Consider the following 18,266-nt stretch of genomic DNA (forward strand, 5'->3'; position numbering starts at 1 on the left):
CAAAGTATATAAAGTGGGAGGAGTTGGATCTAGATCCAACCTCGGCCCCTAGATGTCGTGTTCTGCAGTGAGCACCATCTCAAAATCAGTGCTTGAAATCAAATTTTGCTAGGGGATTATCACGCTGAAACGGACGTCCACTTCCAGTGGATCGTAATGCCAGTTCTGCTGGTCCAGATTGAACAGAAAAGTTGTTGAGAAAGTACGTAAAGGAATGATGGTGTTGTAGAAATGTAGTAAAGTAAAAGTACAGATTATTTGTAGCAAAATGTAACAAAGTAAAAGTCAAAAGTATGCACTATTGGACATGCACAAAGTTGACAAGTCCCGGCCCACGAAACCCAGAAGCGTGATAATCCCCCATTAGCCTGGATTTCACAAACAGGGTCACATATTAACAATCAGATGCATGTTTTGCCAAGTTGTCTTACAATCAACATTTTGACTCGTGACTTCTGACAAGAAATATTCCTTTGAGCAATACGTGCGTGCACAAGTAGGAAGATAAAATCCCCTGGATCGACCCATAAAAACATCATGATTCTATATATAGTATATCCTCAGCACAGTGAGATAAGAGGACATACACAAGCAAACTACTGTAGCTACACATACAGTGCTGTAAACAAACACGCCATCAAACCACACAGTCATACACATGTAAATGTGAACACACACAAACTGTACAGAGAGAGTTTAAAGCTGCAAAGACAAAAAACATCTAACAAGACCGATGTGTTATTGTACCCCGGCATTTAAAACCAATAAATGGTGCATGCAAATTAAGTCCATGTATGAAAGTAAAGTCCGACAAAAAGTACTGTACAGTCATGACTGTAAGCATTGCTTTATCTTAGACCCCCCAGGTGAGACAAACACAGCCGAATACAGAACAGAAAATGAATAGAATAAGAGAAAGAGTGTGTCAGGGAGAGAGATAGAAAGAAAGAGATAGATAAATAGAGAGAGAGAGAGAGAGAGAGAGAGAGAGAGAGAGAGAGAGAGAGAGAGAGAGAGAGAGAGAGAGAGAGAGAGAGAGCTGTTTCAGCACACATCAATCAGACTGTGTGTCTGAGAGTAATTAGCTACCTGCCGACAGGCAGCCTCTCTCTAATTGTTCTCTGCTTCTCTGCATCCTCTTTCTCTCCCTTCATCTCCCTCACTTTCATGCAGCGGCAGTCTTCTACAGTGTTAATGTGCGGGTGACTCTCTGTGTGTGTCGTTGTGTGCATCTTGTGAAATGAGACTGCAAAAATGATGACTCGTGTGTGTGGGTGTGGGGACGGAAGAGAGAGAGATAGCAACTAAAAAGGCAGGAAGGCAATCTGAGTTTGAGACTAAAAACACTAAGATTGTGTGTGTGTGTGTGTGTGTGTGAGGGAGAGAGAGTGTAGTTGAAGATAGCCCCAAAGACCTCAACACAACACGATTAGCCAACAGGCAGCATGACAACATCTTTTACATAAAAAACACATGGCACAATTCATCACTAAAAACACTTATCCGGGAGAATGAACTGTTTATTGTTTAACAATGAAATAAAATCGAACCTAATTGCTGCTATTGTTAATCACTATATTTCCATATAATATAAATTATGTTGTTATATTGTGTAAATTGACCTGAATGTTGTTACTCTAATTGGGATACTTGTTGTTTCAGTGCCAGATAAACAGCAGTGATTGCATATTGCACAGCTCTCTGGAATTCATGATTCTGATTAATTTTGTAATATTGTGGCTGTGTTCACGTTGTTGTCAGGTTTATAATTGACTATTTTTCTTGCTGAAAGCGTCAAGGTAATCCACAAGATAATACAGTAATTTCAACTGGAATCAATATTTAATGTGTGTATTTATTTGTTTTCTAGTTAGCCTTGTAATAAGCATAATAATGTACAGCCAGACAGTTATTATAGGAAAATAAGGACCCTTAGGATAAAGCAAAAGCCTTTGTATCTGTACATTATTTCTAAACACAGCATATCACAGCAACACTAAAAACTAAGTGATCAATACTATGATAACAGTTTACCCCACTAGACGGTGCAGTGCAAATTGCTCTGTTTGTTGTGAAGACAAGACAATTTTGTAAGATGAATATAAGGCAAAAGTACAGAATGTTACATTTTATTAACATTTGATTATCAAATGCCTGTTTACCAATAAAGAACAACAATCTTTCATCCTGACATATATGTGTAGTCACCAAATGCAAGACTATAGAAACCATGAATCAAACTAAACTAACAGCACACATTCTCTGCTTTTCATGTGTGAACAACTGATGCATAAGGACACAGTTCATCACTTAAAGGGACACTGCACTTTTTTGAAAATATGCAAATTTTCCAGCTCCCCTAGAATTAAATATTGGATTTTTACCGTTTTGGAATCCATTCAGCTGATCTCCGGGTCTGGCGATACCACTTTTAGCATAGCTTAGCATGCTTCATTGAATCTGATTAGACCATTAGCATCACGCAAAAAAATAACCAAAGAGTTTTTTTCAGGCACTGCATAATATCATATCAAACATATCGAAACTCTTTGGTTATTTTTTAGCGTGATGCTAATGGTCTAATCAGATTCAATGGACCATGCCAAGCTATGCTAAAAGTGATACCACCAGATCCGGAGATCAGCTGAATGGATTCCAAAACAGTAAAAAATTTAAATGTTTAACTCTAGTGGAGCTGGAAAATGAGCATATTTTAAAAAAAGTGGAGTGTCCCTTTAACACTTGTCAGACAATTGTCTCAACATGTTCACATTAGATAGGTGCATTAAAATCCAAACGTGCTGTTCCATTGAGTTCAAGATTCAAGAGATTCAATATGTTACATACCCTGAACAAAAAAAAACTTCTGGACATCGGTTGCACATGATTAAATGAGGTTTTCTTGAAATGAAATTAACATTAATTAAAATAAAGTTCATTTAAAAAACTTGATTTATCAGGTTGAACTGGAGTACATAATTAAATTACATAGATCCAACAATTTTTTAAAGAAAAATCATTTTAAGAAAACTTAATTAAATCATGTCCAACCAGAGATTTTTTATGCAAATACAACCTGTAGTGAAATGTAGATCTGATATACTTTATAGACTGCAACTAAAAATTTTGTTTAAAGGGGCAATAAGTAGGGTTTTAAAGGTGCAGTGTGTAATTTTTAGAAGGATCTCTTGACAGAAATGCAAAATAATATACAAAACTATATTATCAGGGGTGTATAAAGACCTTTTATAATGAACCGTTATGTTTTATTACCTTAGAATGAGACGTTTTTATCTACATACACAGAGGGTCCCCTTACATGGAAGTCGCCATTTTGTGACACCATGTTTCTTCAGAAGCCCTTAACGGAAAACTATTTTTACTAAGTTGTCTCCGAAGATGACATGTTTGTCCGGTGGTGGTTACAGTAGCTTCTCTATGCGTTTCAAAAGCGAAGGGGGAGCAGTGAACTGAGCCATTGGTTGCAATTCGTAACCTCACCACTAGATGCCGCTAACATTTACACACTGCACCTTTAAGTGTTTTATTAATCAAAATCAATGTCTTTATTCATAAATATGTCAAATGACCTCTGCCAGTGATCTGACTTTTCTTTGTAAGCTTAGAATTTCTTCTCTTTACTTACATTGAACGGGTAAGTCCAAGGAGGCTTCCATATCGTTCCGCCGTATTGATAAACTATAATAGCAGAGAGGAACAAAAAGCACTAGCCTACCAACGCATTTCCACAACGCGTTTTCATTCAGAGCACGTGAACCAGCTGCAACGGACAAGGAGATCAGTGAGTACATAACGGCTATCGTAGTTGCAACACACATTTGAAAAGGGGAGGCCCTAGAAAGCACTGTTCGTTTGAATGCAAAATACAATTCCACCACTAGATGGGGGTAAATCCTACTTATTGCCCCTTTAAAGTTAAGCAAAAAATTGGAAGGGGAATCAGAAATTAAATAAAAGACTTTAGAATTAGAAGAATTAGAAAAAACTAAACTGAATTAAGAGAACAGGACTGTAGATTGAACTTAAGGCTGAAAAATGTGCAAGTTACTGGAAATGTGTTATACAATGCAAAACAAACAGGAAAGTGCAGGTGAATTGAACCAGTGAATAACATTACACCACCAGAGTCCTTAAAGTGAGGGCTGTGTCCTTATTACAGAGTCTGATGGCCTGAGGGTAGAAGCTCTTCCTGAGCCTTTCTGTTTAGGCAATCAGACTGCGGAAGCGTTTGCCAGATTGCAGAAAAGTGCATTCACATGGTGAGTAAATTCCTTAATAATCTTGTCTGCCCTGACTTTGCACTGCCTGATGTAAATATCCTGCAGAGAAGGAAGAGAAAACCCAGAGATGCGCTCACCTAAGCCCACCACTCTCTGCAGGGCTTTGTGGTCCTGGGATGAACAGTTCCCATACCACGGTGAGAGTCAAAACCCTTTTTTTTAACCCCCGATATAGAAAGTTTTCAGCTTTTCTAGTAAGATCCTGAATTTCCACAGCTGTCTCAGGTTTTGCACCCTTAGAAATGTGTCTCCAAGGTACCTAAAGCTGCTTATTCTCTCTACCGGCGTCTTGCCAATCTCGAGTTGGATGCAGTTCCGCTGCTGCCTTATCCTGAAGTTTCTTGATTTTGCTGACATTTAGGTAGAGACTCCTTCACTATTTGTTCAATTTCTCCTCGTTGTTATTGGAGATAAGGCCCAACACCGCTTTGTCGTGGTCGAACTTGACAATAGAAGTGTAGCTATGAGAGGACACACAGTCATTATGTGTAAAGAGAGTAAAGCAGACGACTTAACACGCATCCCTGTGGTGCTCCTGTACTCAGAGTGATGATGCTGAAGGTGGTCTTGCCCACTCTCACAGCCTGGGGTCCGCCTGAGAGAAGTCTGCCTTTTTTGTGGGTATATCGCGTATGTTAAAACATTCTGTACTTTTGTCTCATTTTCGCATTTTAACATTCAGACATTTCTTGACTCCACAGCTGCATTAAGCGCCATTTTGCCTTTATTGCTGCCAATACTTAAGGAGGGCACTGTACATTTTTTGTAATGCTACGCTTCTTACCATACAATACAAACATACTGCTGAAACGTACTTTACTTCTTTAAAAAAAAAAACTTCTCCATGCACCACAACATCACTTGCATGGAAGCCAAATTTTCATAAAGTGCAACAAAACAGTGCTACTAAACCGAACAACAAAAAAAACTTGTTGATTTGTGCTTTTTTGACCACACAGTGCAGACAAATTGAGTTTGTAAAGTTATAAACACATCTACCTTGCATTATCCAATAGGCTGTATTGCACTGCACAATTTCACTGTAGTGCAGTATTGCACTGCCAGAGTCCTTTGCACTCAAATAAACAATCTGCAAACAAATGCATGCTACTAAAAGTCTGATAAACACTTTGTTAAAAATTCCTTAAATTATAACACATGTATATTTATTTTTATTCTTATTCAGAAGGCTCATAAGATAAAATCACAGCTGCTATCTCCAATCCCTTCCCTCGAGGCCTACATGTACACTTTTTATTCATGTAGAACCCAGTTAATTCACATTAAAGCTATTTTGTAATTTGTCTCAAGTTTATTTATAGTGAAGCAGGGGAAGTAAGCTACGTGTCCTCTGACTGTCCCATCAAACATCCATTATGCTTCATTATATTTAAATGATCATCAAATGGATTTCAGAATCGACCACATTGATAAACAGTGTAAATAGCACAAATCTGTCTTCGTACCAGGAGGGCAGACGTGGACCAGGCTTACAGTATCGCACATGTCAGTCATCACACATGGTCACATTATCGCCCATCAAGTTTTAATGAGTCTGATGTAACCCTCAGCAGATACCAACATAAGCACTGAATGAAGATGTTCACCAGTTTAACCCCGTGCTACCACCTCAGCGTGTGACCAAATTTGCATGCAAAGGTAGACAACAAGGTATGAACAGGTTAATAAAGAGGAAGAAATACTGTAACAAGAACGCAAAGCCAATTAATGTAGCATATAATAAAGTATTAACAGCCCGTAACAAACACTTCTGTTTCAATTTGTTCAGCTGCTTTACTTTTGACGAGTGTTTGTTGGTGTGGAAAGTATGTGCGTGTAAGCAATTAAAATATTTTATTTTCCTTTAGCAGGTTTGTAATGTTGATCTTATGCTTGTCTGCTCTGAGATCAATGTCAATATAACTTCCAGAAAAAATGAGTGATCTTCTCTCACATGCATATTGCTCAGTTTGGCAAATTATTATCACATTTCACAATTTTCAGTTAATTTCCATCACTAACACCTGTCCTCAAAACAGCATCCTATCAAAAGGACTCAAAACACGCTTAAGATCTCAACTACAGAAAGCATTGTGGAGGTAAATATGAAGCGTAATTGCTTTAGAGGTCTACTTCATAAATGAAAACGTTCAGTCCTATTCCACAGTTCTCAAAACAGCAATGGAATGTCCATTACTACGGGTCACACAGTGCAGATGTGTCCTCTGGGAAAAAAGCTCACTCTGGCCCTGTTCAACCCAAAGCCAGAATGGCTGTGTATCTGGAAAGGTTGAAAGTAAACAGCCCTTACCCTGCCATGACGATAAAAAAGTCCAATCTGTTCCAAGTATCGCCAAGGTAACAGCGACGGCCAAAGATCCCCAGAGCCACCATCTTCACAACCATCTCCAATGCAAAGAAAATATAGATAAATGCATCGAATGCCTGAGAGAGAAAGAAAAAGAGAGAAAGAAAGAAGATTAAATTAGAAAGAAACACTTTAGAGCAGCCTTAATAAGACCCACAAAATCCCTTGACAGGTTTACCCAAGTTGATGTATTTACTTTTGAAACAGTTTCCTTGGGTGGGACTTTTGGGACCCAGTGTGTGAAAACTCATTTTTTGTGATTTACTGTTTTCTACATAAAATATAAAGACAATTCTGTGAGAATATAACCTAGATATTTGTAATGTTGACTGAGTAGGATCATGTCAAAGATTGAAATCATTTCGTGAAAATGGTTGAAATCAAACTTAGATGCTCAAAATCTCATAATTACATTTAGTGTTACACTAAATATAAATAGCCTTAAATCTAACTAAATTTAAATACAAAACTACAATTTTTATTTTATAATGTCTTTCATGGGATTCACTTTATGAGAAAAGTAAGAGATAAGAGGGAGTAATTTATAAAGCATCATATAGTCTAAGGGACAGATCACACCAAACGCGCTTATGGTAGTTGCGCCTTTTTTGAATGCTTTTCTATGGGCAGTGACTGTTATGCGTGCTGTTTATGCACATTGAGCGGCTTGCGTTTTTTGCCACACCACGCATTTTTGAAGGAGCGTTCAGAGCAAAAAAGCGCCTGACCTCATCTGCATTTTTTCAAATAAGTGAAAAGTCGGGCTTTCCGTTGTGATGACGGAAGTTTCCAGTCACTTACTGTCTCCTGCATGTTAGCGTACCCTTTTTACAGTTTCTGCTAATATGACAGTTAACAGTAAAAGAACGCTCACACTTCAATATTTGATTGACAGGACAGCTGCGCCACACCGCTATTTTTAAAGTGACCAAAAAAGCATTGCGGCGCGCCTTGCGTTTACAAGCGGTTAAAATGCATTTGGTGTGATTGACCTCTATAAGAGTGTTTTCAGACATGTAGATCGATTGCTTTGTTCCGGAACTGGGGGTTAAATGGCTAAAATCTTGCAATTTCATATTGGTTCGGTTCACATTCACAAAGCAATATTTCCAAACGAACCAAATTTTAATACAAGTCACATGCGAATCAAATCTCCTTTTATTGGTCAGAATGCACCTGTTTATTTTTTGGGATTCCGCTCAAATCAGGGTGGACAGAGAGCAGCTTTGCGGGATTATTCTGTCTTTTTGTAACTGCTGTTAAATTACTTCATTATTTAGAGCAGGAATCAACACTTAGGGGGCGTGCACACCAAAACTTGAAAAAGCCGGGAGGACATCAAATTCCAGCTGTTTTTTCAGCTGAGCGCCAGCTTTCTTCAGCTGAGCACTTTGGTAGGTGTGATACTTGAGCTCTGAGCCGGTTGGTTGTTGTGATATTTGTCCCGCCCTTCCTCCACTGTGATTGTACGGCCGTGTGAGAACTGACATTGACGAGTGGAGCTTCTCACCCAAAGTTGAATCTCTTTCAATCCTCTTCTGGCTTTCAGTGCGAAAAAAATGCTGTTTTGAAAAACGCTGCACTTTCATTGTAAACAATTGAAAACATGCGCCAGCCACGGGCGTAAAACCTTTGGTGTGCACGCCCCCTTAGGCAAGACAAAATTCTTACCATGTACCTATTGATGAGAGCAGTTAGATAACATTTTAAAAGGAAAAGGCACACTTTGGTTTTGAATGGCGCAGACGTGTTCACCAGAATTCGTCACCAAAGACCTATCAGGTAAGTTCATGGCGGGTGTGCCTCATAAGTCTTGAAAAAAAAAGCCTCTGGCTCTTTTATCGCCCCTTAGTGGTCATAACCCCCCCCCTCTCCAACATGGAGGCGACCATGGTCGGACATTTTTAGCTTAAATTAATTACAATGGAGGGACGCGACGTTGCGTCGTCCATCTTTTTTTACAGTCTATGATTCATGGTTATCTAAGCAACAAGATGTTCGTTGGTTTGTTGGGTCAGATTGCTTTCACACTTATACCGCTCCAGAGTTCGTCTGCAATCAGGGTAAGACCACCTCGTCCATGCGCACTTGAACCGATTGCTTTGTGTGATTGCCATGTTCACATATGCCTAAACGAACCAAACCAAGGGAGAAAACACACGCAATTTCCGAAACAAAGGCTCAGGTCTGAAAAGACCCTAAGAAATGCATAATGACATAATGATTTTTTTTCTGATAATAGATGTACAGTACATTACCCTATTTACTACATAGTTACCAATAATAAAGGACATGATATATGACATTTTATAATAAAAATGTGGGACATGAAACAAACTAGGAGATTAGATGTCTGGGACAATTGTCTGGCTATATAATGTAGCTCTCTAGGCATTGCTCTCCACTAAAATTCTGCAGCAGAAAGTCCTAGAGGAACTTTCTAAATGTTATTCCAAGCATAGGTCAGCATAATCAATTTTACACTGTTTCAAAAGGTTAAGTTTTGTGTATTTTAGGAATACTAAGAGTAAAATTTCTATTTAGCAGCTACAATCATCAAAGTCACAGTTTCTCCAAAAGTAACTGTTTTGTCCAGCATAGATCCCAAAGAACTTAGAACAGATGCAGGATTAAATGACAAGTGTGTACTTTGGAGTAAACAAGACTTGTATAAAATTTTAAGAAATGATTAGCAGGCCAGGTGCACTGTAGTTGTCTTGGGACCAAATCTGATGTGTGCTTCTTTAATTAGGGACCTCTGCTCTCCTTCATCCTCCGACTGAGGAACCTTGAGCAATTAAATTTGCTCACAACGAGAAAAGAGACAAAAATACTTAGCAATGTGTGGCATGGTCTCACTTTTCTAATACACAATATCTGACTGCCAATAAGAGCTAGTGAGTTCCTCAGAGAAGGCCAGAACTCAAACTTTATGAGTCTGATAGCTGTGATATTAAAGCTCCCTTACAAATCCTTGTGAAAGTGAATAATGGTTTTATTTTAATCTAGTGAACCCACAGCCCAGTGTTTTGTATTAATGGTCTCTTACTTATCTGACCCTGGGCAACCCATTTTGGATTTTGGGAGGCTGGCTCACCTTTACATCAGACCAGATGATGAGAAAAAAAAGCGTTTCTTTTGGAAAAAATAAAAATGTTTCACACAGATTTTAAGAGGGTGGTTAATTAGCTTTTTTCAAGCAATCAGAAGTGTGATTTCTGCTGTCGCAGTCCCCCGCAGCATTCTCCTTAAGGCAGCACTGATACTGTAGCTGGGGTTTGAGTGATTGATTATATGGACCAGTAAGGCATGGACTGTGATCCCCCTCATCACTTTTTTCTCTTCTCTTATGTTGGTCACCTAACCAAGTTTTTTTTTTTTTTGTATTTCTGTACTTTGTTTGTTCTACCCTGAGGGGATAATTATAAAGATGTGAGAGGTGTAATTTTCGACACACAAATACGTGTGTTACACTGTGAAATAAACTGACCATAAGTCTTAGTCACTTTCCATGTCTGCAATTGGCAACTAGAGCTAATACAGGTTTAGTTTCACACCACCGTGAAGCAGAGCGCATGTACATGTGTGTCGCCAGTTTGGACGGCTGCCCGTGAAAAACAGTGAAATGGAGAATTCGAAACTGCTCGGTGTCGACAAGTGAAACAGCACTGGTTTAAGCCCCCCGTGGGACCAAAGGGTACAAAAATTTTGGATCCAAGAGAATGCTTCCTCTGATGCTACCTTCTTCCACATGCCATACCTGACATATGGCTCTCTACACGGGGCTGTACAAACAGCAAGTAGGAAAGAGACAGACTCTCATTCCAGCCCACATTGTTTTATAGACAAATCAAGAAATTTATTTATTTGTTTATTCTAATCCAGCATCTATGGCTATATTCATGGCAAGAACCGGTTTATTTATACACAAGTTGGGAAAGGACAATTTGGTATCTACGATTCAACTAACCTGCATGTCATTGGACTGTTGGGGAAACAAATCAAGAAAGAAATGTAATAAAAGTATAATCATTGTACTGCAAAAGTTCACACCAGCTGCGGTAGATGCGTCAAGCGCAAGTGATTTCAATGTAAAGTCAATGTAAAGATGCGTGTCTGGAGGTCTCGTGGCGTGATTGAGGCGTTTAGTGCTGCGCAGTAGACGCGATTCCGCCTCTAGTTCTAGTTCACCCGAATGATGCGAATTGAGCGTTGCCGCGGCAAATGCGCAAGTTGAAAAATTTGAACTTTGGCGGTAAAACGTGCCACGTTAACCAATCAGGAGCTTGCACTAGCTAGTAGTGACGTGATGACAGAAAGTGATTACAGAAAGTCACAGAAGCCCCTCCCATGACGCAAATTTCCGAATGAATGTCTTGATGACTAGAATTTCATGCGTGGCTTTCATGTGCGAATGAAGCGAGTAAACTCAAACTGTTCAAGCGGCAAACTAGGCGTGGTAGATGCGATTTTGACGCTTCAAACGCAGCTGGTGTGAACCCAAGGTTAAAGGTGCAATGTGTAACTCTAAGAACAATCTCTTGACAGAAATGCAATAAAATAAACATAACTATATTATTAGTGGTGTATAAGACCTTACATAATGAAAAATATTGTTTTAATTACCTTAGAATGAGCATTTTTAATCTATATACAACGCGGGTCCCCTTACATGGAAGTCGCCGTCATGATTCTACAGCTAAACTAACTCTTCTACAGAGCACATTTCGTCCCTCCGTTGTCTTAGATGACTACATGTGTGGCAGCTACCGTAGCTTCTCATTGTGTTTCGAAATTGAAGTTGGTTGCAATTTGCTACCTCACCGCTAGATATTGTAAAAGGGGCGGTTCAATGGTATTTCAAGCATTCTGATTTATTAACACAGTTACAAATTTCCTCATGCTAAACGTAGGCAAAGTGTCAAAAAAGCAGTTGGGCGTGTTACACGGGGGAGTATTTCTGTGCCGCATGCACTTCGCCAGGGTTCGTACAAGTTTCGGACGTTTCAGGGGTTTTCTATACGTATCACTTCTTTATATGGGCACTTCCCCTGGAAAACCCCGCCCACCAGTCAATCAGCGGGAGACGCTAGAACTTGCAAACATCTTATCACGCGACACAGCTTTGTTTCATTTCAAAACTCAACAATTGCACAAAAAAAGAAGTGTGTTTTTGGATGTAAGGAGAAGAAAGTCAGCCTTATGGAAACAATGGATATCATTTATTATCCGGGGTAGCAGTGGAGTTTTGCGTGTGTTTGATGCGCTGGATTTTCCCAACCGGGTCATGAGTTGCATGCGGTAAGACAAACTTCTGTCTTATGTTGGAAATAAGCGTGTGCATATTATATAAATGACACAAACATGTAGTGAATCATAAGTTAAACAGTGTTGTATTGTTGCATGACTCTTTGACTCGCTCCACCCGCGGTAGTAACTCCTCCTTCTTCATTTTTTCGTACGTTATCGGAAAGATTCGGTAAAGCTAATCTTTCTTTTATAAATCTGATTAAACTAAAGACTCTTCGGAGATAAAAAGGATGTATACTACTACTCTATAGGTACTCCAGATTAACATCAGAAATGCAGAAACAGCGTGTGTTACATGAGCTTTGAGAAAACACAATACAATGTCAGACCATCATCTCTCATATCTCTGCTTTACTGGCAGACAAAATGCACCATTTCAGAAAATCTGTAAGCTAAAATTGTTTCTGACCCGCTCTTAACATGGTTTATGGCACATTCACACAGGTAAGCCTGAGATATGAGCTCAGCCCACAGTCAGCATCATCTCTTAATTGGGCTATGCATTTCAAAAACAGATTGGGAATTGCAATAAAACCCTTTTTCATTTGGCGCAGAGCCCAGTCATTAGGAGAAAATCTTGATAACTTCTCATCTCCTGGACTAAAGCCTGTAAGATAACGTAGTGCTCTGCCTATATTATTCCATGCTTGTAAAACTTAAGCTATAAGCTTTTAAATCATCTAAATCGTTCTCTCTCTGCACCTTTATTATTGTGAACACAAAGCTCTAAGTTAAAACCTCTAAACTATTATCATGATGACAACAATGTTTAATAATACATCTGATTAATTCGTTTCAGGGCTTGGTTTATTTATAGGATACAGGGGGATATATTCACTAAACATTGTAGCCAATAAATAGCTTAGTTATTATTTTTAACACAAGCACGCCTTCTTTCTATGTTGTTATCATGCAAAACTGGTGCAATTAACATTGTGTGCTATTACTACCAACAGAAAGTGAAATATAATTTAAGAAAACCGTAAAGCCAGGAGTATAGTTTGTTTTTTACGTGTACATGAATGTATGCGCACGGCTGAAAACACAGCCAAACGCACAGCCTTGCAAAGCATAGTTTACTCGCGTATGAGTTAAAACTGAACTTAAGTTTTCAGTACCTTAACTTCAGCACATATTCTTTGGGGAACCAGATCTGATCATTCCTTTAGCCAATCAGACGCTCAGACAATGCACCGCAAGATAAACCTACACATGCTCATTTGAATTACATACGTCTGCCCACATTTCTGCATAACCTGAAATACGTTGCTCCTGGTATATACTGCTGCACCTTTCAGTTTGAGTGTCCACTATTTAAAGGAATATTCCATTCTCTCAAAAGAAAAATCCAGACAATTCACTCACCACCACGTCACCCAAAATGTTGATCTCTTTCTTTGTTCAGTCGAGAAGAAATTATGTTTTTTGAGGAAAACATTGCAGGATTTTTCTAATTTTAATGGACTTTAATAGAGCACAACACTTAATACTTAACTCAACACTTAACAGTTTTTTTCAACGGAGTTTCAAAGGACTATAAACGATCCCAAACGAGGCATAAGGGTCTTATCTAGCGAAACGATTGTCATTTTTGACAAGAGGAATGAGAGGTATGCACTTTTGGACCGCAGCTTGTCGTCTAGATCCGGTCGTGATGCACTAGCGTGACCCCACTCAATATGTCATGACGTCAAGAGGTCACAGAGGATGAACGCGAAACGTGTTGAGAAAGAGGACCGTTCCGACATTGTTGTATGTCAACTGATACTAATTAAAGTCTTTGTGTCAGTCTATTGTTTACAATGGTCCGCAAATGTGCGTTTTATATATGTAACACGTGACCTCCCTACGTCACTACGCATTTACGTTAGGTCTCGCTGGACCGGACCTAGACAAAAAGTTGTGGTTTAAAAGTGCATATTTTTTATTTTTCTTGTCAAAAATGACAATCTTTTCGCTAGATAAGACCCTTATGCCTCGTTTGGGATCGTTTATGGACCCTTGAAACTCCGTTGAAGAAAACTGTTACGTGTTGAGTTAAGTATTAAATGTTGGGCTCTATTAAAGTCCATTAAAATGAGAAAAATCCTGCAATGTTTTCCTCAAAAAACATAATTTCTTCTTGACTGAACAAAGAAAGACATCAACATTTTGGATGACATGGTGGTGAGTAAATTATCTGGATTTTTCTTTTAAGAAAATGGAATATTCCTTTAAGGTTATACAGAAATGTAAGCAGAGGTACGTATGGCGAGTGAGCCTGGGTTGAGATAAACAGTATGCAAATAAACAGCGCTATTGGCGTATGTCACACACTGCTACCGATCGTTCGCATAGAAATAACCAAACAACAATCATCCCTGATGCTAATGTTAAACAACAGCAGCATACAGATGTTCAATTTCATCTCATATTAATGTGTTGTGGCTTTGGGCAGCCCACAAGAGTCTTGTTTTATGTATGAATACATGATTGGATCCATTTACGAGGATTATAAAAAGTCTGTAGAAGAAGAGAAAGCCATATTGATACATGATATCAGAGCATCAGTCCAGCAAAAAACTGTTTTATAGAGTATGTTCATGTCCAAGTTGCTTAAGAGAGCTGTTTGGTGAACTGAAACAGGTACAATTTTGTACGTTTTTCGTAAGATTTCTCTCTACGCGGATTTATTGGACCCAGCCGTCACATACAGGCAAGCTAATGAACGCAGCAAGGCCCCTGGGACAGACAGTTTAGAGGACACATGAAAAAGTCCCAAATGCTCTCAAAAGAAGACATGAACATTTAAAGGCCATTCCTCTGTCAACACAATCCCCTCGAGTTTTGTCCGCTTCGTCAACCTCTCACAGAGTTAGAGGCTCATTACCCACAGAGAGACCAGAGGGGTGAAATTAATAAAAGGAGAGAGAGAGAGAGAGAGAGAGAGAGAGAGAGAGAGAGAGAGAGAGAGAGAAGAGGACGCCTGTGTGCTGTCAGAAAACTGTCTGGGAATCTGTAGCTCTACCTTCAATTTTCACCACATGACAAATTAGCATTTTAAGAAACATCATGTTCTGGGCTATTTTTTGGAATCAGGTTAATTCAGATATCTGAGAGGACAGTGAGACAGATCTGTTTCAAATCCTAGCAGACTGTCTGTAGGCAATGTTTTACAGCATCATACTGTAGGTGTTTTAAGATTCAAGTTTTATTGGTCACATGCACAACCACACACAGTAAGACAGTATAGCAATAACAAATACATTGTATTATTGATTTTTCATTTTAAGTATGCCAAAAATTCTTAGGATAGTATGTATAGATTATGTTCCATTAAGTTTTAATATATATACTCAAGGCTCAACATAAAGGACTGCACGGTGGCCCGGGGCCAGCGTGAGAGATGTTCAGGCCAGTAAACAGTATTGTGTGCACAATCGGGCCAGTGCTGATAAAATACACTTGTTGAATGATTTTTGTTGAATGCAACTTTGTTAAACGTGTCTGGTTTTCTGATTTAAGAGAAACATTGACAAATGATGTCCGCGCTCGTCACTCTTGTTCGCCATCTATGGGTGTGTTCTTGCTCGATGTAGTTTCGTATTGCAGCCACAGGATTGTAGACGAAAATGAAGAGAGATTTTATCGTAGTTTTAATTTTATGCAAAACATTTTAGTCTCGTCTTTTTTCATCAACAATAATGCATGTTAATTTAGTTTTAGCCAGCGTTTTTGGACATCTGTGCAGTCTCGTCATCGTTTCATCTTAGTCATGGAAAAAAAATAGGTTGACGAACAAATTTAGTTGCGTCTCGTCTTGGTTGTGCGTGAAAATCCCAGTAACTGAGCAGATTGTGAAATACTCAGACCGGCCCGTCTGGCACCAACAACCATGCAATGCTTAAAATTGCTTAAATCACCTTTCTTTCCCATTCTGACATTCAGTTTGAGTTCAGGAGGTTGTCTTGACCAGGACCACACCCCTAAATGCATTGAAGCAACTGCCGTGTGATTGATTAAGTACACTCTTAAAATGAATGTGTTAAATTAACACATCTTGTGTCTAGTTAAGGACAACACATCTAGTGTGTTGTCCTTAACTTAACACATCTCTGTGTTATTTTTGGAATAACACACTTTGTGTTGTTCTAACACATCTTGTGTTGTCCATTTCATTTATTTAAGCTCACATTCTACACGAAATGACACACAATGTGTCAAAACAACACACAATGTGTTAAATAGTTTAACACAAAACAATGTGTTAAAATTAACACATCCCTTCTTAGAGTGTAGATAATTGCATTTATGAGAAATTGAACAGGTGTTCCTAATAATCCTTTAGGTGAGTGTATGTTATGTATGTCAAATGTAAAAAAGGAATGGTTTGAAATGGTTTTGTGGTCCAGGGTCACATGTATGTAGAGTTCAAAGTTTGTGTATCAATATGAAACACTGCATACGGACAGAATTGCATAGTATGCATAATGACTGATGTGAAGTGGCAGCAACAGCCTGACTGGCAATATGCACTCTAAAAACAAACGGCGCTAAATAGCACTCAAAGTGGTTCACTGGCTCGTAATCATAGGGGAACTATTTTAAGTTATGTAGCACTGGTAGAACCATATTGTGCTAATAGAACCATATATGGTGTTTTAGTGGTGCTATATCAGCCCAAGGTGGTTCTTCATAGGTGCTTTTAGACGTTATATAGCACTAAAAATGGTCCCCCTATAAGTACAAGCTTTTAGTGCTATTTAGCACCATTTATTTTAGAGTGTACAGTACATTTTGCAAGGTAAATTACAATATGTACTGGCAATACCTACATAGGTTTGGAATTAAAGCTATAATGTGTGTTTGTGTGTCCACACTGACCTGTAAAATCTGACAGCGCTCTGAAGTTCAGTCGATGTTCTCGCAGGTCTGGTACATCCCAAGAGTGACGCAGTTCAGCAGGATTACCATGATACTGATGCGCTCAAACCACGTGAGAACGAAAGAGTTAAGGTCAATTTTTCAACATTGCAGTCACATGAATACAATAAAACACAAAACTTTGACATTTTTTCAGCACATAGGTTCTTTCCCATGTCACCACAGTGCTAGATGACCGCTAGCTAGTACTGGGTCGATTTTTATATGTTTATGTTGTATAATATCTATATACACCCTTTCACAGTCAATGGGATTTTTCTTATCCGCAATGTAAAAATCACCAGTATAATTGTTTGAAAAAGTTAAAGTAAAGCTTTTCTCAACAAGCAGTATTTTTATGCCTGGATGGGGTACACATTAAAGTTTAATAGGGTTTGTGGTTAATTCATTGCTATGTCCAACAGCATAATTAAAGGTGCTCTAAGCGAATTCACGTGTTTTAGACCATAAAACATTTTTTGTTACATACAGCAAACATCTCCTCACTATCTGCTTGCTGCCTGTTCACTGATCAAACTGTAAAAAACGCAATCTCTGTAGACAGCCCAGGCTCCACAAACTGCAATAAAAACAAAGTGGCCAAACCTACCATCAGAAGGGATAACAAAGTGTTCCAGCTAATTAACGACAAGAAAGATTTGGGGGTGAGGGTTGGGCGCGTTCATGAAAGCACGGAAGGGTGGGGAGGAGTTAGCTATGCTCCATTTGTTTAAAAACAGTTCAAACATCAACAAAAAGTAACGTCACACAGATTCGCAGCACCTTTAATAACAAGTCAAAAAACTAAATGAAATGAAAAGAAATGTAAATGTATCTCAGACAGTTTCAATTAAATAGGTATTTGTGACCTTCAATTGATAAACATTAAATGAATGCGACCAAACCAAGTTAGAAGTCCATTAAAAGCAGCAAATCCCAAACATTTCGTTTTTTTTACCGTAACCTCTTCAAGTCTGTTAGCTGAAGTGAAATCTTCAAGCCTCTCCACTAAATCTCGACAAGCCTCATCTCTTCACCTTTATGGACCATTTCTTTTTCAATTTACTCAACTCTCTCTTTTCCTCCAGCTTGGTCAACCTTTTAGCGGGCAATTTTTCTGTGTGCACATACCGTCTTGCTCTTATTTTCTAAACTTTCTCCTTCCATCCTGCATCTCATCTTCAACGCTTTTCTAGTTTTTCCTGTTTCGTGTCAAATTTTCTTTTGAACTGTATTGGCCACAGAGCAATGTCCTGCTGATTTTGCTTTGGGCTTGATCTACTGTAGTTGAGATCCTACCTAACAGACGACACACACAGGTACACCATTCACTTAATTAGAATTTCAAAATGCATTGGTAAGCGGCTCCTAGCATTTGGTAAAAA

The 18,266-nt window shown here is 38.8% G+C and overlaps 1 protein-coding gene across 1 annotated transcript in view; it reads right to left on the reverse strand.

Moving 5' to 3' along the window:
• The window catches only part of cacna1ia (calcium voltage-gated channel subunit alpha1 Ia), a 109,597-nt gene extending 92,642 nt beyond the window's left edge, over positions 1 to 16,955 (reverse strand). Inside the window, exons 1-2 of the mRNA XM_073857335.1 lie at positions 16,843 to 16,955; positions 6,613 to 6,746 (exon numbers count right to left, since the gene is read on the reverse strand). Of these exons, the coding sequence (XP_073713436.1) occupies positions 6,613 to 6,707 (95 nt within the window). The 5' untranslated portion in view covers positions 6,708 to 6,746; positions 16,843 to 16,955. The remainder of the gene's footprint in view (positions 1 to 6,612; positions 6,747 to 16,842) is intronic.
• Between the last annotated feature and the right edge of the window lie 1,311 nt (positions 16,956 to 18,266).

The sequence above is a fragment of the Misgurnus anguillicaudatus genome, chromosome 19 (assembly GCF_027580225.2).
Source record: "Misgurnus anguillicaudatus chromosome 19, ASM2758022v2, whole genome shotgun sequence".
In the NCBI taxonomy this organism is placed as follows: domain Eukaryota; kingdom Metazoa; phylum Chordata; class Actinopteri; order Cypriniformes; family Cobitidae; genus Misgurnus; species Misgurnus anguillicaudatus.